Below are 22,874 nucleotides of genomic sequence, written 5' to 3'. Positions count from 1 at the left end.
GGAGCTAAGCTGTTCACACAGCATGAGTCCTACCTGCAAGTTTAGCACTAATGGAAAAACTCAGGAACACTTCACACCTAAAGAAACATCCATCCCAGATCAGAAGGTTAATAATGGGGGGTTGTCAAAGACCAGCTGTAACATGTGTCTGCAAGGGTGCACACGTGTGGAGGGGTTTGGCAGAAAACTGATGCTGCTGCTCCAGATTTCTCAGTGAACAGGACAAGGGAGTACATCATCTACCAGAGCTCTCCTTTATCCTCACAAATGCACCCCACGCAGTGATTCCCCACAAAGAGAGGTAAGCCCCACCCCACCCCCAATATCTTCTCCACTGGGTGAAGTCAACTCAGGTGGCCCGGAAGCTGTGAGCAGGCTGGTCCCAGGGACACCCAGCTCGCACAGGGAAAGGCTGTTTTCTTGGGGCCCATCAGGGTTTCCTGTGCTGCAGTTTGCAAATGCACAACTGTGTCCTCTCATGGGCTCTTTTACTTCCCTGGGGGAAGCTCCCCTGCCCCTGGGAGGAAGCATCCCTGGTCCTGGTGTGGCTCTGGGTGGTGCAGAGAGAGGAGGGGGCAATTCCCTTGAGGTGTTGCTACTGATGCCAGAAAAGACCTGGGGTGCTGGTTGCATTGGTGTCACTCTGCCAGGACGGTAGCAGGTTGGTCTGCCTCACATTAGGATGGTGAATACTCAAGGAGGGTGTCAGTGAATGGCATCTGTGTCCGTTGCTATAGTGGGGACACATGTGAAGCAGAGGACATGGTCCTTGGGAGTGGGAGCTGACTTGTAACCACCCTTTGTAGCCTCCTCATGAGCGCCTGCCCAAAAGCAGTCAGCTCCCCCTTGCAGAGCAGCAAAGAAGCAGATGGGTCCCTTTCATTTGCTGTTTTGCTTCCACTTTCCAGTGCTTGGTCCTGAGGTTGCAAATATGACAATCTCTCTTACTTGGCAAAACAGCCAGGAACCACATCTGGGGCAGAAACCCCAGCTTTCTCCATAACCCAGAGTTGTGTCCTGCTCCAAAATCCCTTCGCAAGTCCTTCAGCAAGGGCCAGGGTACTGGCTTAAGCACTGGCCTGTGATAAGTTAAGAGCTTTACTTATACTTGCTCCAATCCCACTGTGCTTGCGGTTCACATTCCCTATCTGGACTCCAAAACTGTCTTTGAAATAAAAGGAGTGTGGGATTTGCACTGTGCAGGTGCGCTGAGGGAGGCAGCAAATCCAAAATGACCAGGGTGTGCAGGGTGCTGATAGTCCAGGATTTGGACCACAATTGCTCCAGCATCTCCCTATGAAGAGCACTAATCATGCACAGCCAATGCCTATTTCTATAACACATTTGTGAGCAGCTTGAGAACAAAAATCTCTTTGTTCCAGAGGATTTCTGAAACTCCATTTCTCCTGTGATGGGGAATGGCCACATGCATGCTCACTGCTTGGTGGCTGCAAATGAAACGCCAGCTGTGTTTCACTAAGCTTTGAGGTACTGAGCTGGGATTTTCTGTGCACTGAAAAGGTGGTGAAGGAGAGTGGCTGAACCCCTCCTCCCCTGCCAGCTCATCCCCTTTCCCTCTGCTCTGGGCAAGGAAAGCAGCTGCTGGGACAGAGGCTGACCTATATTCCAGTGCTCAGTGGTGCCTCACTGGTCACCACTTTCCCATCCCCCCCAGCCTGGGGTTAAAAAGGCAGAGATGGCCAAACCTGTGCATGATGCGAGCATCCCTTCCATGCCCTGAAACAAGCCAGAGGAAACAAGACCTCAGACCTTGCAGCAGGGCGTGCTTCACTTTAAAGATCATGATGTGCGTGATCATCCTGGAGGGAAGATCTGAGTGGACGATAGTGCTGAGAAAGGAAGGATGTTTCGGCACTGGCACAGGTGAGGGAGGAGGTGCCATTCAGCTCAACAGGAACCCTGTGCTGAAGAGATAATTTCAAGCTGAGCTGTGGTTTACCGCAGCGTCCTTGTGACCGGCTGAGCGGTTGGGTGGCAGGGGTGGTGGGGGACGCACTCATTTTCCCACAGCCAGGTCCTTGCGCAGATGTGTCAGTACTTGGCTGGGGCAAAGCAGCAGCTTTCTGCCCACCCACATGGCCCCAGCTTGCATGAAACCCCCGTGCATTAAACCCCCTTCCCCAGATTTCCAGAGGAATCAGGGAGAAGGGTGACAGCCACACACTGTGTGGTTCACAAGGACCTGGGTTTCTTCCCCCACTGGGACAATGTGCAAAGCTTACAGTGATGCTCAGCTGTTATGGGATGAAAACTGGGGAATGACAAGAATCACGAGGCTTTTCAAGGATCTTTGCAGACTTCAGCACCACAACCTCCAAGATGACAGCAATCTGCTGAACACCTTCTTTGCTCAGTGCTAAATCTCTCCACTTGCAATTTGGTAATAGCTCTCCTAGGGTTATTTCTCACCTGGTTTCATTCATTTGCTTCCAGAGGAGAAACTTTGCTCAGCTCTTTCCAAAAAGAAAGCCAGTCACTCTCACTCCTCTTTGGCAGACTGTTTCACTGTCATGTACAGCTGCTTCCTCTACAGTGGCTGCAAGCCCCGGCTGCGTTGTGCATCATTGCAGCAGTGTCATCACTGGCTGATCTTGAAGGTGCCACCTGAATGTGAAAATGAAGCAAAAAACCCCTAAGGAAGCAAATAGTGAGGCAGTGTGCTGAGACAGGCAGAGCTGCAGAAGGCTCCAGGATTTCAGGGCTTCAGCTCTGCCACGCAAAGCCGCTTACAGATGGCACATCCGAGACAGAATCTGGATTAGAGGCAAACCCGGCTCTGGCCCCAGGGAAATCTCTGTGCAGCAGCTCAAGGTGCTTACTGGGCAGCTCAGGGAGTGCCCTTATCACCTCTGAGAGACCTTGGGCTCCTGATCCCAGCACCAGCCTCCTAATGGTGTGTCATCAGCCATTTGGAGTTTGTTACACTGCATTGTGCAGCATGGAACAGCCGAGCAAATGCTACCTTTGCCCAGGCACCCACAAAGCCCTTCAGTGCCAGAACTCAGTCTGCAGCTGAGGTCAGGAGTAATAACCCAGACACAACTGCACGATTTGGTTGGTATGGGGCCAGGCTCCTCTTCTTTGCATTATTTCAAAGGGGAACTCATCTGTCAGCATTGCATGCCAAGTTGGTGCTGCTGCTTAGTGATGTCTGCTTTTGAGCAGGTGCTGGGCCAGTACAATGCTGTCACTCCATCAAGAAGTGTGGTTATGGTGGAGGGTGGGGATGCCCACAACTTGCCCCTATGCAACCTGCTGTAGCTGTGGCATTGCTGGGAGCAAGGTTGGGCGAGAGGCCTTCGTTCTCAGTCACACATGCCCTCTAGAACAGCCAAATATGATGATGCTGGCACATCCCAAGGACAGCAAGATCTCTAGCAAATCCTAGCCTCTGGGAGACCAGGTCTGGCTCCAGTAGCTTTGGCTTCTGGGATGTTTCACAGCTCAGTGCTATGGAAACCTGTCGTGTATTTTCACCTGGGCAGCACCTCCCATCTGCAGCTGCTTTTAAAAAGTTAAAAATAAAATAAAATCTCTTATTTTCATATGCTTGCACAAAAACATGGCTCAGAACCTTGGAGACATGCAGTTTGTAAATCAACGTGAGCTGAGGAGCTGGGCACTTGTCTCCTCTTCCTAGCTCTTTTTAGAAATGGACCAAATTCCTACAAACTGCACTAAGCACTAAGCAAGAGGTGTGCAGATGGTTTTACAGGTCTGGGAGAGTTATTCCAACTAACAGCTACAATATGCTCCCGCGCAGGCAGGGTCGTAACAAGACATCCTCTCTGCAGCCTGGCACATGGGCAGAGCAGCCCTGGTTTGGATGGAAGGGCTGGGGAGGGGTTGGAAAGGGGTTCCCCCCAAGCAAGCATGACATGGGATATGTCCACTGGACATGGCAGAGTCCTGGCCTTCAGCTGAGAAGGTGCCTATGGACTTAGGCTATCATATGCAGCCACAGCTTCTTACCCTGCAGCTCACCTAGAGCTAGTTTAGCCTAGAGTGGAATGTTTTCTTCCAAGGCACTGCAACTCACATGATGAGCATCTACACTCAATATCTTCCTTGCCTTGGGAAGGGAGAGGTCTCTGACAGTGGGACACAGGATAAGCAGATCTGTCCTTGCTGGGGCTGCAGGCTCTGACGGGCTCTCAGCAGTGTCCTTTGGCTTCCTGTTAACACCTGGTTTCTAAAAGACTTTTATCTAGTTCACAGTACTTTTAGTCCATCTGAGGGATCTGCAAGCAGGGTCAGATGCCAGGAATGGGTAGAGACCACTCTACCCAGAGTGCAGGGTGGGATCCTTACCCATAGACTTTAACCTTATGCCAGAAGGATGCCCTTCAGGAGAGGGTGTGCCACGACTTCAAACCCATCTCTGCCAGGGTCTCCTCCAAAATTTGTGATGGCATGGGATATGACGGCTCCACCTTAGTATCCCTGACATGGTGTCAACAGCATGGACATGTGCCACATATTCTGCCCACTGCGCTGAAAAGCACCAAACATCTCTTTGCCCATGCCAGAGATTTCAGTTGGTACTGTTTCCAAAAACACCTCTGCAAGAGAAGCATGTGGATGTACCTCCTAGAAGGAAGAAAGGCCTGGAAAGATTACCAAGGATGGCCTATGAGCGGAAGAGGTGGCAGAGTAAGGGGTCTGATGGGTCAGTACAGCATGCTTGGCTTTTTCAAATGATTGAGGACCATGCAACAGCTATGATGCAAAAACTGCCTTACATGGAGACAAATGTTGGGTGGATCATATCTGGCTGAGCCACAGGTCTCATGATGTTTCTATTAGCGGGAGATGACAAGGTGTACTTGTGTCTACCAGCACTTCCTGACAACCCCTAGTCTGCTATTTGGTGAACAGTATAAAATCTTTCCTGGTGAAACACACAGCTGATGCCAGTCTTGGTAGGACAGTAACCAATAAGGAAAGATTGCTGTTAGAGACCTAAAGGTATAGTTAAAACATTCAGAGATCAGCAAAATGCATCTCACACACCTGAATACATTACAAAAGCATTTGATGCCATGGGCCAGCCCTTCAAAGCAATGTTCACCAGGTGGAAGTTAACACAACTGTGAGTTTAAAGTCTTTGAGCATTTATGGGCCTGTCTTTCCTTGTGATAAGGAAGACAACAACATCGTCGTCTCAGAGCTGAAACGCTTTAATTCAGCTTTGGGCTCTAGCTGTGGCTTGTGACATATAGGAGATCAGACGCAGCTGTCACCCTTGTCTGGGAACAAGGAGATAGTAGTTGTAATTGATGGATCTGCCAGTTAATCGAAAATTACGTCCATCCAGGGTAAAGCCCAGGAAATAAACCAGACAAGTCTCCTCTGTTGCCACCCTTCTGGATACAGTGGACTCTTTGAAACATCACCACTCACTACCCGCCTTGCATGGGAAAGTTAATACCGTTGTCTCCCTGTTCACATCTAGAAAATGAGGTATCGCCACAGGAACCCCACAGAGACCTTAAGTGCCTGCTGTCTGGAGCGTGTCCAGAGGAACATGTCCATGAACTTTTCTACTCCACCTTAAAAAAACAAGGTGGTTTTGTTTAAATCTTCTTAATCTGGGAGGAAGCTATAGGAAAAAGGCATTTTGATAGACTGTAATGATAGAAGGAAGGATGAGAGCAATTTGAGACTCACTGTGATTCACATTTGAAAACCTCTGAATTGAAAATCTCGTAGTTCAAAAAATCTCTGAATCTGTGATTTGCTTATTAACGGGTATTTTGAGGTCTCACAAGACCAAAGCTGTAAGATTGCTGAAAGGATGGGGTCAGAGACATCTCCACTTATCTGTCACTTGTGGTATTGAAAACTGTTGCTGATATAAAGCCCCTGTGACAGCATCATAGCTCTTCAGAGCATGCCTGTTTGTGAGGCAGTGAGAGGAACAACACACAGCATTAAGTCAAAGATGCCTCATTTCCAGTTTTCTGCAAGTCACATTCTTTCAGAATTGATCTCTATTTGGAGTTTTAGTGGCTTGGCATGCTTCCATTCAAAATGGAAGAAAGAGGAAGGAAGTGGAAAATCTACCTTTGCAGAAAGGAGCAGAAAACAAACAGTGATGATAAGAAAAACAGCACAAGCAAAGAGTCTGTAAAGATCCCCTAAAGTTACAGCCTGCTTCTTCACCCTTGCAGGAAAAGGACCCACATCCTTCCCTGTGCACTAAGGCAGAGCTTGCATGAAGGCAGACTGGTGGGATGGGTCCTCTGCCTGCCATGGTGACATCTTCAAAGGGAACTGATAATCCAGCAGAAAACTCTCTTGTGCAGCGTGTTACTCCTTTGGGGGTCTGCAGGACAGCCAGGTCTGGATGGAAACTGAGGAGCACATATGAAAAATGGGGCTTGGATGCTTCCCTATGCCACCCTCTGCAGGGCAGGGCTCTTTGATTAAGGCTTTCCAACACTGCAACATAAACCCCTATTTCAGCTGGCACTTTGATTGCTTTCGGACTTGTGCTAAATCAAGCCAATGCTACATGCTTCACCAAACTGGATTTATTCCATGACCATGTGGCTCTTCATGGATACTTTGATCCATGGAAGGCAGGAGTTCACATGCCTTTGTAAAAGACTTGTGCACATACATGAGCACCAATCTTCCCCGTTTCTCCACAACACGCAGTGATTGAAACCTGAGGGTTTGAAGCTGGTTGGTTCAGACACAGTAGCAACACCTAATTTTAAACTCAAGGTCTTCATGGAAAGAATAAAAAAACATCAGTAAAACTGTATGGTGTCATGTATTGTCCTTCAAAGATGTTTTTAAAATAAATTTAAGTTTTAAAGTTCTTACTGTCACTTAAAATACTGCATTAGAAACAGTCAAACGAAGCAGACAACAGTGTTCAGTTACTGTGAATACAGGATGTCAGATATTTGTGAAATGGAGGGGTAGAAGAAGCTGAATGTACTTCTCTAATGGTTAAAATTCTGTCTGCTGAAAATAGCATTTTGTTATTTTTAGCGCTGTAGTATAGAGAGGTACTAAACTTGTGACACATGATTTAAGAGGAAGGGCAAGTTAAAATCAAATTTAGAATAAATAAATTATTTCCCGGTTAATTTCTGAGTAATTTCAAAATTTACTTCACAAACACAATTTAGTACCTTAGAAATACCTGAAACTGTGACCAGTAGCACTTTGAACACCATTATACTTGCTGATTATTTTTTAGTATTTCAAATCAAATTTCTTGTTCATTCACTCACACATGTATTTATATCCTTTCCGGGATCTGTCCCTCTCTTTCTACATCTGTTCTGCCAAGACAAGGTATAGAGCTGTCTAGAACTCACCTTTCTTTCAGACTGGCTGTTTATTTCAAACTAGTTTAAACTCAAAGGGGTCATGATGTAACTGCCTGATATGTCAGCCCAGTTTTCATATTAACACACTGCCATTGACCATGCTTAGATACAATTCTTTTCCTCTTTCCTCTTGGCATTTGCCAGGCAAAAAGCTTCCATACTGGCTGCTCATACCGTGATTCCTCCACCACCTGGAAGGAGGAAAGGGCTGCTCTTTGTTTAGGGAAACCTGGACCAGCAAAGAGCTACGATGCACTGGCAAATACTGAATTATTTTAAGTTCACCCACTTTCCTGGCCAGTCTGCTTTACTGTGTTAAGCTCACGTCACAGCCCAGATGTCAGTGTCTATTCCCAAGATGACTTTGGGATAGCAGTTCTGTTGCTGTGAGAAGCATACATGTCTTCTCTTTAACATTCTTGCTTTTATGAGCACAACTGGGCTGATACTGTTTAGACCGCATCCAGGACAGGTACCATATTTCAGTGGCACACCATGGCCAGTAACACCACTGAACTCTTAAATGAGCTCTTCCAGCAATCTACAACCAGGACTCCAGAAAACTGTGGGCAAAGAAAGCTGAACAGCAGAAAACTACTATCCCTCATTTATACGTTGTCCATGCCTGGAGACATGGTTAGACTTGCATAGGCCATGCAACTTGAAAAGCATAGCAAGGTATGCCCCATCACTGATTCCACATGGCCAACACCATGTTAACACAACCCATGACCAAGGCTGATCTGCATCAGAAGAAATACCTGCATGTACATATGAAAGCTCTGGGATCAATAGTGCATGTTCCTTCTGTCACTTCCAGGGCTCAAAATGCTTGGAGGAGTAAACTCTGCAGCTCCATGGGGTTTTGTGCTGTTTTAATTCAGGTTCCCCTCCTTGACATAATTTTCAGGGGCTGTAAAAGTATCAGGAGACTGTCTGAAGCTCAGTGCTTCTGACTAGAGCCAGAAAAAGCTCTACTTCAAGCAAAGTAACCACGTAAAATTAAATTCAATTCCATCCCAATAATTATTAAAGCACAACAATAGATCTTCCTTTATTTATTTTTGCAAGATAGAGGCCAGTAATGTTAACACCAAACTAGAATTCAATCCAATATAGTAAAGTTCATCATAAATCTAGACTAAATTTAGCAGCTGACTTTGTAATTGCTATAAACGAGACTTCACAACCTCTGCAAGACTCATAGCAGAATCTATGCAGCCATCAAAGTTGGAACGAGTAAATCCATCACCCCCACAAACCAGGAGAGGTTGAGTATGAAGAATCATTTGTCCCAGAGAATTTGGCACAGCTTTTGTAACCTGCAAAAGAAAAGCATACATGGAGATGGAAAATAGAGTGGTTTATTTACCTGAATTTCACACCAGAAAGGTCTGTATTCCTGAGAAATATGCCTTCAAAGAAAGAACCCCTTCCACCCCAGACTGTAGGTCCAAGCATCAACGATCAGCATACCATAGCAAAATATGGTATTTGTTTTCTGGAGTTAAATAATTAAAATAAAGCTTTCCTAAATGTGGAAATTTAGAAACTTTACAGCCCTGCCCTGTCTCATTCTCCATCGGTCTCAGCAGAAATGAATTGCCTGACCCTGGATAAATGAGGTATGGAGATCTCTAAGCCAAAAGGTATGAAGATAAACAATCTCACATCAGTAAAGGTGGGCTTGTAATAACTGTCATGATGACCTGCCTATGCTCCATGTTGCTGAATAAGCATACACATAGCCTTGGGACAACTCACCCTGTCTCCAGCTCTGTTATGCTGGTCTCCTTTTTCATCTGAGTAGCACAACAAATTTTAGACACTGCTAGAGATACAACCAACACCTTCTCTGTAAGTAGCATGGGACAAGTTCTGAATAAAGCTGCTTTGACAAATATTTAATATCATTCTCAATATATGTACTGTATTCATTTTCAATATAATTTCCCTGGCACTTCACCCTCAATTAAACTTTTATCTGTGGAGTGGCAGCTCTTGAGCAGTTCTGTATAATATTTCTAAAAGGGTATGGACTTTGCTTTGGCCAGTACCTATTAATCTGAAGATACCTGGAATTCATGTGGAGAACAAGACCTTTTGATGTTGTATTTCACGACAAATACCAAAGTATGTCAAATGGCAGAATAAAAGTATACATCATTTGTGTTTTTACCATGCTTGGCTGTGTCACACATTGTTGTAGCCTGTTTCAAACCTGAGTGTCCACACTGCACTAAACCAGCGCATCCCAGAGCAGCAGTGTTGAATCTCAGAATGGAGATAAGGCAGCAGCAATGGCCTAAGGATAAACACGAGAGCAAGGCAAACTCAGGCAGAAAGGATAAAAAAGATAATAAAATGCGGGACAACTTGATGATGAAGTGATGAGAGGAGGAAGGTGTGAAGAAATAGTCTGAGAAAAGGAAAAAAACCCCAACAAGACCCATAAGGATGAAATACTGAAAAAGAGGAAAAAACATCTAGAAAGACAGAAAGAAACGGATGAAAGAGCAGGAGCACAGCAGTAGACCAGCAATAGTGATCAAACCCTGAAGATCATAAAGAGTGATGAGCACAATTTTTTTCAGTTGTTTCTTGACTTTCTGCCTTTGATCCAAAGATATGTTTTAGATCCAAACATATCTTTTGGTCCAAAGAAATGTTTTGGATTCCTGTGCAGTAAACCGTTACTGTATCCCATCATACAACTGCCAGCTTTGGTGAACAAGACCTGAAGTCCAAGGCATCCTGTTCAGTCCAAGGAATTTTTCCATTGATTCAAATGTACACTAAGCTAGCCAGTACCATTCTGTTATCTGCCATTTCCAAGTATGGGTCAGCTGCAAAACACTCACATTTATGTTACTGGCTGCATTTTGTGTTACTGGCATGTTAGCATCTCTTTAAAGGAGGTAATTATCTGAAATTAAGTTGCAGCCAGTTGCAACCAATTCTCCATTATTTAACTTAGCAGAAGAGTCTAGCCATGTATGGTAAATCCAGCTGGAGATTGTCTTTCTCAGCACTAATTTTAGGTCAGTAGTTTATTCCCGATTTTTTCTTACAGATTGAGGTCACTAAGCATAAACAACAAAGAAAGGTTTAGCAGAAAAAGGCTTTTTGAGTGTCCTTCCTTCTTGACTACCCAGTGCGTATTTGATGCTGACTGTACCAAACAGCTTCTGGTTTGTCATACTGGTTTGACCACAGGATGAGTATTTTCACATCTCAGCCTGCATCTTCTTGACTGTGTGGAAGATTTTGTGCTCAAATATAGCAAAGGCCACAGTCTAAATATAGGGACTGGGGAAATAAATGATCCTACCCTTTCTGAAGGTGTTGTTCAACATAAATTCCAAATTACCCTCAGCTATATGGCCCAGCCTGTTGGATCTCCATCCTTAAAGACTTCAAGACTCAGCTAGACAAAGCCGTGGTTGAGGTCACCTAGTACTGATGACAGTTCTGCTTTGAACAACAGGTTGGACTAGAGACATGAAGAGGTCCTTTCTGACATCCCCTCTGAAGAGGTCAAATTTCTATGATTCTGTGTTTTCCCAGTATCCCTTATACATATAAAGTGACTCTTGCCAAAGCAACATGATGGGTTAGGGACTGTTGGCTCTGAATACTAATAGTGTCGTAGTGTAATTAAAGCAGGATCCAGAACTGCAGCAGTAGAGGTTTGGAAGTCCTAATCTCTCATCTGCCATGGATAATTATAATGTCTGCATTTTAATCCCAGGATTGTGTTTGGCCACGTGAAGGATGTTACAGGCAGATTTAATTAACAAGTAGGATAAATCCTGTCTAAGAGTCAAGGGAAACATCCACCTATCTTATCAGTTCCCTTTGCTTCTGTGGCAACAGCTTATTATAACTGAAAGCAAATATAGCTTTAAGAGAAAGAGGGAGCTCTGTCCCAGATATTTAATTTAGGTAGTGACTATTTTATAGGGTGGCATTAGAGATCTCTTTATTGAGATAACAGATCTGACCTACACTGACCTGTTTGCAATCTAAGACATACTGACATTGATCCACTGAACTAGAGACTGGTGATAATTCCTCCTGTGACACAGCCATAAGGCACAAGCAGCTGCTGAAGTCCGTGGTATTGGTTAGTAGCAGCATGGTCAAAAGCAGGCACAGAGGCAGGAGAAAAAGGTGGGAAGAGCTGTAAATTGCACAGTGGTTAGAGAAAATAATAAAGTATCATTCAGTGGTACCATATCTGGATGTAATTTTTAAAAAGATAATCAGAACACACACCTAATGATTTAGGGAGAGAATAGTTTTGAAGCAGTTGTGAAAAATCAGAGTTAATTCCTACAGTCACTGTTCCAGCTACCTCTAAAAGATGAAGCAAAAGATATGATTATAATAAATCCTGTATGGCCATAATTTTGAAAGGCTACAAAAAGCATAGTTGTTCGGTAGAATGCAATTGAGAATGCAGTATTTTTTTATTCAGTAGCAAGAAATTAACTGCCATTCTTGTATTTTCCTTTATTCATTTACAGAAAAGATCCAGAGCAGCCCTGCGGAGAAGGACTTGGGGGCGTTGGTCGATGAGAAAATGAACATGAGCCGGCTTCAGTGTGCGCTCACAGCCCAGAAAGCCAACAGTATCCTGGGCTGCATCAAAAGGAGTGTGACCAGCAGGTCGAAGGAGGTGATCCTGCCCCTCTACTCTGTGCAGCCTGGAGAAGAGAAGGCTACGTGGAGACCTCATAGCAGCCTTCCAGTATCTGAAGGTTGCTTATAAGGATGCTGCGGAGGGACTCTTCATTAGGGGCTGCAGTGACAGGACAAGGGGTTAACGGGTTCAAACTTAAACAGGCAAAGTTTAGATTGGATATAAGGAAGAAATTCTTTACTGTAAGGGTGGTGAGGCACTGGAATGGGTTGCCCAGGGAGGTTGTGAATGCTCCATCCCTGGCAGTGCTCAAGGCCAGGCTGGAAAGAGCCATAGGCAACATGATTTAGTGTGAGGTGTCCCTGCCCATGGCAGGGGGGTTGGAACTAGATGATCTTAGGGTCCTTTCCAACTCTAACTATTCTATGATTCTATGTTTTCATGGTGAAATGAATCAGAATGGGCCATATATGATGCATATGCTCACATGTCACTTTTGACACTAAGCTAAAAGTGTAAGTAGGGCAAGGAAAACACAGATTAAGCCCTTTCATTGCAGACATAAACAAAGCAGCTGACTTTGACAAATTTTATGATAGAGCTCTGTGATAGCAGCAGTATCTGGGGTGTACTAATTCTGTTTAAAAATATTTGTTACTTAGTACTCCCTTTCCAGAGGGGTAAACCAAATGTCTGTCTATTGGAAAGACACTTGTGCTCACAAGTAGTTTGAAGCAGGCAGGTAACAGAACAGAAGGAAAGAGCAGAAGTCACAACCAGAAAAAGATAATGTAAGAGTGACAACTGTACAAAGATACTGTTACTAGCAAAAAAACCCCGAGAACTGATAAAGAGCAACATAGAAAACACACCACGATTTTTGTATGAGTCAGAAAAATAAACTTTGTGTTAATGAGACCAGGTTTCTAAACTGGATGCAGATCAAAGGGTATGAGCAGACTTCACAACAGTCATCTCCAGTAACTTTTCCAGATTTCATAAGAGGAAAAATTTTTAGGGGACTGCTTTAAGTAAATATTTTGCATCAACTTCCACACTGAATTTCACCAATGTAATTTAACTTAAGAGGCTTTGGTAAACACGTAGATACACTCCAATACTTTAGGAAATTGCCAACAATTCCCTTGGATTTCTAAAAGAAGTCTGTAAATTATACACATTTTGCTATTATTACTCTTAAGTAGTTTGCTTTAAAATATTTTTTGCATAACATACTATTAAATTGAACTGGACCAAATCAAACAATAACAGTACATCTGAATGCAAGGACTTCTGCTACTCTGCAGTAAACTGGGAATTTTGCTAATAATGCCACGTACTTTCATATACAGAAGAGACAGATCAAATCATATTTTTAAATATCAGCTAAAATCCCACTGAAGCATGTGGGATATACTTCCTGTGCACTGCTCCTGTCTCTGCTTGCCAGGAGTAGTGCAATGTACCTTTCATCAAGGTCCACTACATAAAAAAAATGACTAGAAATGATCTGGCTGTTGTTGGCCAGCCTTAGGTGCTGTTCATGGCTACGTGGAAGAATGTATTATGGATATCAAGCAACTATCCCGTTCCCTCTTGCTCACTGAGGATGAAAACCACTGAGTTGTATGATGCCCTGTTTCTTGCGATGCCCTGAAAGTCTGTACTACAGCACTACCCCAGCAGCATCATCCCAGTTGACTGATATCACCTGAGAGTACCTGAGAGTATCTCCATTTCTGACACTTGATGCTGGATGGTTTAGGTAGGGATGGCACAATCCTCTCCAGGTAACTGAGAATTAACTGCTGCACCTCTGTAGGGTCTGAATCCAGGTATTCGCTTCCAAACGTCACAGTTGTGTGAACTACAACTGAGGGCCCAATTTCAGGGGACTCTGAAATAAAGAAGAGAGATGTTTTCAAAAGATTACTTATTAATACCTGCCTTCCCTGCATGCTGACAATGTCCCTCTAGCCCAGGCCTCAAGAACAAAAATATCTGTGGCACCACTGTGTTCCTCCAGCTGGAAAAAAACACAAGGAGTAACAACACAAGTTGTTCACAAGAAGCACAGTGAAGAAATACAGGCTTTTTGTGAAATCTGTGATGGTTTTACCATTGCAATAACCCTAGCTCTACACATCTCCTAGAGGAACCTCAAGGCATTCCTATACCCTGTAAATAGCAGCTGGAAGGAGCAAGGAACACACTGGAAGTCAACTTTTCCCGTTTCCTCCAAAGCATTTTAACAGGCTCTACAAAGAGGGCAACCACCTGGTAACTGTGGCAAACTGGCAAAAGAGAACAACAAGAAAAAACACGTAATTTGTAGACATTTTTCCATCCAGGTTTACAAATAGTAAGAATTGCTGCCCCTACAACAGCAGTGCACTTGGAGGCATGTGGCTGCTGCCACTCATCTGCAACGTAGTTGGGTTGGAGGTGAGGCTTCTTAAGGGGCTACACTAGCATCTGGAACTCATTTAATCACTGGCAGTGGAAAAGGGGAAACCCTTTAAAAAAGCCTGAAGCTCACCCAGCTGTATGGTAAGATTAAGGCATTTAACATGCAACAGTGTTTACATGGTTGAAAGACTAGAACAAAACCAATACTTTATCTTCGTGGAAGGGAAGAAGTGGAACAGAAGCCAGGGCAGGTTAGATTGAGAAATCAGCACTTCCTTTTGTCCTGCACAAGTGAACACAACAAATTTTGCTGCTCTAGCAACTTTCAGGAAATCGAAATGCATTCGTCGACACGCACGTGTTGGGGAGTGTGAACTTTCAATAACTTCTGCCCTCAGGCACATAGGTGCAAATGAGCAAAACCAAAAAAAAAAAAATAAAAAAATAGAACAAGTTGTCCCTTAAAAATCAACCAGGCTGCAGTGTCAGGGGAGGAACTGAAGGCACCTCAAGTGCTGGGGTTCATCCCAACAGACTTAGCCAAGCTTCATTACGACTGGGGCTGATTGTAGGTGCTCTACAGCAAGGGACTTTGGTCCCTGATGGCATGTTGGCTTGGCACTTTACAGACACCTGGAGAGCCAACAACCAGTGGCCAGAGACACTGCCCAGAATAGGGGATTTTCAGGCTCAGTGATTTCCCTGTGCCAAAGCATGATGAGGACCCAGAAGATTCTTGTGTGAGCCACTCCTACTGGGGCTGTTTTACTTCAAATAAGCAGGATGCGTTTGCTGGTGCAAGGACACAACCTGGGTTCTGCTGTATTTCAGCTGAGAGCTCAAACTCGACAAGCTGGTTGTTAAATTAAGCAATTCCCTCTCACGCCGTCAAACTGAAATTTCACCTTTTGGAAGCTAAATGTTTGAATTGGCACATTCCTAGAAAAATATTTTAGTTTCAGCAAATGAGCATTTTATGACCAAAGGATCCACAAAGAAAGAGGCAGCTGAACACTTTCTGACTAGTTCTGGCCATCAGATACCAACCTTGATAGAATTCTTTATCTCTCTGTTGGTGATGTCCAGCTCCAGCTCCTCCAGCTGGAAATTCCCTTTGAGAAGATGACAAATTCCAGCTTTTCAAAGGCAACCAAAATGCCTTTTTCTGATAAGCTTTCTGTCCTGGGCTGATACTTCAGAAGACACTACTGAGGTGCAGCAGTACCGAGTCCTAGCACCCACAGCAAGCATGAAAGAAATGGCTTTAATGTCCTTAACTTAAGGAAGGATCCCTTAATGAGTCTCTTGGGTTGACAGCTCAGTCAGCCCTTGCTCTCAAAAACTGTGAAAATGTGGCAAAAAAGGTGGGAAGATGTTTCCTGGTTGTGTTCAGAAATGCACCCTTACAGCCCATGTCTGCAGGCACCAAGCCATGGTGCTGCTTTTTCTTAGAGCTCTCCTTTTCTACATAAGGCACTCCTAAGAGCAGAAGATCATTCACTTCACTCCCCGGGCTGGGCTTGCAAGCTCTGTTTTCAGCAAGTACTACAGCTCTTTTCCTGGGCGATTTCCTGAAGTGTCTAGAAACTGAGTTTGTTTCCTATAATCTGAGGTGCTGATTTTGCTCTTTGTATCTTGGGCTTGAAAGCCTGAGCTACTGGGGATGGACAGGCCCAACATACCCACCCAACAATGGATTTGGGATGAAGGCAAGGCAGATCTGGGGACTAAGTACTATGAAACAAAGATCACTCTTGTCTAGAAGCAGAGTCAACCAAACAGGCCACCTTCTTCCCTGAGCTCTGATTAACTGATTGCCGAACATCCAGCCTCAGCCTCAGCCTCAGCCTCATCTTCCTGAGATTTCTCCCACCATCCCAAAGCCTGGTTTCACAGGCTAGCACAGGGCATATCTGTGTTCACACAGCTTTTCCAGTTGTCTGGAAAAACACCAGAAATGCTACTCAGTCTCTCCTTCCCATTTTGGGGGAGAAAACAGGTATTCTGACATTCCTACATACAGATTCAGGGACAGCAGACCAAGTAGGGAAGCCTATTAGGTGTGTTGGAATTTATTACAGTGTGCATGGTATTCTGGCAAATTCTTCCACATAAACTTGGCAAAAAGGCTCACTAAAAGACATCTAACTTTTTAATAACCTAAATACTCATTGCTTGCTGTGACTTGCTATAGCCAATGGTTCTTGGACAGGGCCGCCTTCTTTCAAATCTCTCATCTCTTCCACAGCATGTACAAAACAAGTTTCAGGAGAACAGGCAATTCGTTCAGTTTTTGATTTCTCCTTTGAGCTACTGATAGCTTGGAGGGCTTCCAGAGGCCACTGAGTCACAGCCTTCCAGTACTGAAATATGCAGCCTGCAAGGATCAAGTTTAGCCTGAAGCCCTTTTCTTTCTCCTGCAAAAACACTGGCTTAGAGGGCAGTTTAAAATACACTTTTCCCTGAAAACAATGGGTGTATCTCACCCTTGATGCACTGGGTATGAGCGGCTGTTCAGCCACGGCAGAGATAAAACCATCATTTTTCTCCCTATGCATTTAGATCAGGCTGCAACAGTTAGCTTAAAAATTATAGCTTCTGGCAGGGCTTGTCATGAGATTTTAATTTCTTTCATCTGTGGCAAGAATGCAAGCCACCTACAGTCATGCTAGTAGATGACAAAGTAGCATGGGAGATGTGGCATGCCCAAGAACACTTGGCAGTGTGAGGGGTAATGATCTAAGGGTGAATGGAAGCAGAATAAGAGCTTTCAACTTCTCCCAGCTGCATGGCAATTAGTCTGATCAGTTGACGCGGTGGAAGGCATAAGATGCCAGGTAGATCACACCTTGAATGAGATGGCAGAGTTGGCTGTAGCTTATACCTACTTGCATAATGAGCAAGGAGCCACGTTGCCAGAGTTGGCAGCAGTTGCTGAGGGACCCCAGTGAAAAACTACAAGCAACAAACTTGTGCCTGGCTCTCCTTCCTTTGTGAGCTGCATCACCACAGTGGCAAGATCTGGTGCCTACCCCGTGTCTTCTGGTCTGCCTGTTGATTTGCACCAGGAAGAAAGTGACTTTTTGTGCAGAGATCTTGTTGAGGCTGCAGCCAGGAAGGAAAGTGCTGGTATCATTCTGTGCAGCAACAGCAGTTTGGCAGACATAGTTTCTGCCCAAGCTTCAGACTTTCCTCCATGGCACAGGGAATATGCAATACCCTAACTACAGATTTCCTTCTCTTCTGCATTAAGCTTTCCTCATTCTACTGTTAATTTCTTTTGTTCTGCTGCACTGCACATGACCAACACAGGATAGTAGATGCAAAGCGAGAAATGTGAGAATAAACACTTAACATTCAAGGTCCATGTAAACAGAAAAGAACTGCATGATTTCTGGCTGATCCAGCCCAGCATCCACTCTGTGACAGGGAAGGTGTCACAGCAGCTGCTACATCCCTGCTGGGCCCAGCAGCAGTAGCTGAGGCTGTGCAGACCCTGCAGACTGTGGAATAGCTTGTTCACGGGGATGGGAAGAGTGGTGGAGTCAGGCTCTGATGTGGGCCCCAGATTTAACACGGCCACTATCTTTGGGATGTCTTGGCTCATTCTGAGCAGCCTGCAAGGCTAAGCAAAGTAGTAGAGATGAATAAATCCCTTTTTTTTTGGTCTCAAAGTATGAAGTTCCACCACTCCCCCACAGAAAAGTCTAGTTCACAAAGACCTTATGGGAGATGCTGAAGCACCTTAGGGCAAAAGTCCAGCTGCACTGTCAGTCTGATCAGCAGTGTTTTCCCCTCTTAGCAAGTCTGAAACCACATACATGGAAAAGGAAATGGATGAATTGAAAATACAGGAAATAAAACAAATGCAGAATTAAGTAAGTGGGGAATTGAAAAGTGAGGTTCTAACCACATCTTCCACATCCTAAAGGGAAGGTGACAGAGATGACACAGGCAGACTTTTCTTAGAAGTGCAAAGCAACAGGACAAGAGCCAATAGGCACAACTGCAACGACAGAAAATCCCAACTGGACATGAGGATCCAGCCCTTTCCCATGGGAGTGGGGCATTCCTAGCATGGGGCCTTGAGTGGTGGTGGGGTCTCCATCCTTGAGGTCTACTCTGATTCAGCTGGACACCTGCTATAGCTGTGATGTTTGCTCTGCTGGGAGCAGGGTCAGACCAGAAGCCCCAACCCTGCTGCCTCCAACTGGGGCCTGGTAGGTTTGTATAAGCCCATGAAAACAGACAAGGAAGACTTCCAACACTGAGTACTGTGAAGGAGAAGCTGTCACAGGTAGAAGACGTATGAACTATCTGGAAGGGGTGTCAAGGACACAAAGCACGAAAGCAATTAGAGTTCACCATACACTGCACTTCAGCCAGTTATAACTGAATTAAGTACTGGCAAAGTCTCCCCATGTTGAACTCTCTGGGGAAACTGAATTTTAACCTACAACCTGGAAATGAGGGGAAAGCTGTTTGGACTGTAAGCAGAAGGTGGCCATCAGCTTCTTAATGTTTTGGGACTGTCTCAACACTAGTCATTAAATCCCAGCTAGAAGAATCACACAGCCTGGGTAAAAAAGAGGACACACTGCTGACAGCAAGAATTTATGCAGGATTAAGCCTGTTAGGAGTATTAGCTTTCAGGAAAAGGATGGGGCTACTAAAAGATGTCCTGAGGAAAAGCATAGAGAACAAAGCCCAGGGCCGCATCCTCAGCATAGTGGCTTGCGGCTCAAGAGCATCTGGCATCAGAAAGGTGGCTCCTAGCTTTGAATAACACATTTATTGTAGGATAATAGGTAGAATAGAAGAGCACAGTGTCCTGGGTGAAGCTGCTCAGCAAAGCTGCTTGGGCTAAAAGTGCAGCTGTCACTGTTATGGTGAGATAAAAAGACTTGTGGGCAAATTCCTCCACACACTCTGTATTGCAGGACAGTGACAATGTGAACAGCCCCTGGTGCCAAGTTCTCCCATGAGGACCTTCTTCTGTCCTGGGAAGTTCTCAGATGTTTAAAGTCAGTTTAAAGTCAGCTTCTGTGGTGGCCATGTCCTCCTTACCATCAGTCTAAGGGAAGGAAGGGGAAGGAAAGATCACCAAAGGATAAACACCTCAATAAAACAAAACATAACTTCTGTCCACAAAAATCTTCGCCCTTGCAAAACGTAAAAGCTACTCTTCCCTGGTGAATCTATGCCAAGGTCAGGAGGGTTGGACTAGATGACCTTTGAAGGTCCCTTCCAACCCAAACTGTTCTATGGTTCTGTGAAAACCTGAAGTCAGAACAGATATTGACAAAAAAACCAAGAGATAGTTTTGCTTCCTGCCCCTCAGGATTTTTGAATCTTACTGGGGAGATGTGTTTTGCCATCCAAAACCCATTCTGGTCCTGGGTAGCATGAAGAGAAGGGGAAGGGCTTCATCACTGCCACATCAAACAAACCCTCGAAGCTAGGCTGTAAAGGAAATACTGATGGGTTAATAGGGAGGGCAGCATAGATGCTGGAACTGTATCCTTACTCCCTGGGAGGGGTCAGCAAGCTGCCAAAAGACATGCATGTAGGCCTTATAAAACTGTATCTAAAATAAAAGAAAGAACAGGATTAACTTTACCACACCTAGCAAGCAAGCAAGCGAGATAGAGGTTTGCTTTCAAAATGCCATACTGCTATTCAGCAAAACAGTTAGCAAGCTTTCCAAGTTATCCTCAGAAATTCTTGCGGTTCATAAGGTCCTGTATTCTCCCTGGAATAAAATCTGCTCTGTCTTGCAAAGCACATTTTGGAAGACTCCATGTAAAGAACAGCACTAACTTTTTTATATTCACAAATTGGGTATTCCATTATCCTTACAGGCAGCTTCATTATTAGCTTTCTAAAAGGAAGGCAGGGCAGACAGGGGATTATGAAGAAACTGGCCATGTAATGAGGTGAAAACCTAAATAACTCTATAACTCTTCCATCTTCCTAAAAGTTCTCATGTCAGTACTGAGAAGATAAAGGCATGTGTATTTTAAAATTAAAAAGGATACTCAAGAATTACACTGATCCTGAAAACCTGCAAGACGAATCTTCCCTTTAAATTATATAACCTTACAATCCTGAAGCAAAATATTCCGTTTTTATCTGTCATCTATCTTTAGACTCCAGAATGTAAAGAGATGCAAAGACTGCAGTATTACTTAGATATGGCTTGAAATATTTTATACTGAAGAATTCCCACTGTCCCAATGACCAGCTATAAATATTTATGGGGTGTTTGAGGCAGCCAATCACACAAATATTTACTATTCATTCATACCACACAGGGAATTCAACATACAGCTCTTGTAGGCTCTTTCTTAAGTAATGCTTAAGCACATTACCTCTGCAGACAGAGACGCAGTTTTAAGAACAGCAGCTGAGATCCTCAGCTGATGCAAAAAGCCTTCCTTCTCAGAGGATCAACACGCTCCAGATTACAGTGGTAACAGCAGTACAGAAAACAGAAACAACAGCTTCACTATTGATACTTCCACGTAAATTGAGAAGAAAACAGATGTCACCCATAGTTATCTGTAAGGAACTAGGCTGTGTCACAATGAAGCCAACTAATGGTGGTAATGTGCTGCCAAGAAGAGCTGCCAGGGACTTCCCTGGGTGCCTTCCCCACCCAGCAGACTAAGCTGTGCCTGGGTCAGGCACACTATCTCCTCCCCATCACAGCAAGGGTTAGTCCATCACAGAAGATTCAATTCCTCTCTAACAGGGTAAACAAAGACAAAACTCTGAGAAGTCAGGCTGCTCTGTTTCACCCCCCTGGACTATCAGAAAGACGGCTTGTTCTCCATTACAGAAGTTCATAGGACATGCTGATGAGAGTTACATTGAATGCGAACTTATGATTTAAAGAATACCATTATGCATTAGATGTCTGAAGAACCAGCAGCCCTTGAGCAGTCTGCATAAAGAAATCAAGGGGAAAAGAAAAAGAGAGGGGATGCTGCCATATATCCTAGCCAGAAGAGGTCTTATGAGTCTGCAAGTGCCATGCAACAAGCAGCGATTCAGAGCTCTGCAGCTCATCACAACACAGCAAGGTGCCAGTGGTCCTGGGGGAAGTGTGCAACTCTAAGAGCAAGCAAAGGCTGAGATTTCTACAGAATTAGACTGCAACTCACCAGCTCTGCTAACAAACCCATTCTATTGTATAATTATATCAACAAGGCTGTTTCAGGTATTTCACTGATAAAACGTGAAACTTGTGTAAGAGAAAGTTTTATTCTCTGCTTTAACAAATGAGTCAAAACGGACTACGGTATCTCATAGAAATGAGAAGGACAGTTGGGACTTTCACAGTGAGGGCTAGACTTTCCCTTTTAATCTTTGAGGGCTACACTACTTGCCTTTAGGTAGATTCCATATAGATGGAGCTATTTTTCTGGATAGTTATGTGTTTAATGAAGAGTCCCTTATCAGAAAGCTACAGCTATTTCATTTGGATTTCTATAGTTCAAAGCTGTTAACTAAAATGTTAGTATTTGGGTGGTAACAAGGGTTAAATAAATCTCCTTAACTGCAGATACATCAAAGTATGTGTAGAAACACCAGAAAAATCAAATTTCAGTTTGTGTCTGATCCATTAGTCAGTTTTACTTGTGCTTAGAGAACTGCAGCCACGCTCCTCTATCTGTTGAGGATGTACACCATGTGATAGGCATTGCAGTCCCATCTGATGGGCAGCAAAGCAATTTTCCCTCTTAAGATTATTGCAATGGAGGGATGCATGCATGCAGGTGCTTGAGAAATAATATACAACTGAATATACAGGGGCAGTGTATATGGCATAGGGGAGGAATGGTGGAAGTGGGACCATTCAGACATGTGGTTTAAACCCAGTCAGGTAACTCGTTCACTCACTCTCCCCCTTCTTTCCCTCCTCCTACTCCCGGAGGGACGGAGAGAAGAATTGAAAAGAATGCAACTCCCACGGGTTGAGATAAGAACAGTTTAGTAACTAAGGTATAACACAGATCACTACTGCTACCACCAATAATAATAATGAAAAAGGAAATAACAAGGGAAGAGAATACAACATCTCAGCACCAGCCAACTGATAACTCACTCCCCAGGCCCGACCAAGCACCGACCCATACTTCCTCCAACCCTGCAGTCTCCCAGCCCTTCTGGCTAACTCCCAGTTACATCCTGGGCATGACGTGCTGTGGTATGGAATACCTCTTTGGCTAGCTTGGGTCAGGTGTCCTGTCTCTGCTTCCTCCTGGCTTCCCCTCCTCCCTGGCAGAGCATGAGGCTCACAAAGTCCTTGGCCAAACCAAAACATCATTGTTATCAGCTCTGTTCCCAGGCCGAAAGTCAAAACACTGCACTGCACCAGCTACCAAGAAGGAGAAACATGACTGCTACTGCTGAACCCAGGACAAGACATCAGCTGGAGAAGGTGA

The 22,874-nt window shown here is 44.4% G+C and overlaps 1 protein-coding gene across 3 annotated transcripts in view; it reads right to left on the bottom strand.

The window, feature by feature from the left end:
• Nucleotides 1-8,396: 8,396 nt before the first annotated feature.
• The window catches only part of RNLS (renalase, FAD dependent amine oxidase), a 71,189-nt gene continuing 56,711 nt past the window's right edge, over nt 8,397-22,874 (bottom strand). For all 3 annotated transcript variants that reach the window (XM_061446490.1, XM_061446509.1, XM_061446498.1), the window contains 2 exons: nt 13,737-13,912; nt 8,397-8,692 (listed from right to left, as the gene is read on the bottom strand). In XM_061446490.1, coding sequence (XP_061302474.1) covers nt 8,540-8,692; nt 13,737-13,912 — 329 coding nt within the window. In that variant the 3' untranslated portion in view covers nt 8,397-8,539. The remainder of the gene's footprint in view (nt 8,693-13,736; nt 13,913-22,874) is intronic.

Source organism: Pezoporus flaviventris, unplaced genomic scaffold, assembly GCF_033815535.1.
Source record: "Pezoporus flaviventris isolate CSIRO_AGI_PZ_B2104156 unplaced genomic scaffold, CSIRO_AGI_Pfla_v1 ptg000001l, whole genome shotgun sequence".
Lineage (NCBI taxonomy): Eukaryota > Metazoa > Chordata > Aves > Psittaciformes > Psittacidae > Pezoporus > Pezoporus flaviventris.
The sequence above is the reverse complement of the archived record's forward strand: the minus strand, read 5'-3'. Positions and strand labels throughout refer to the sequence as shown.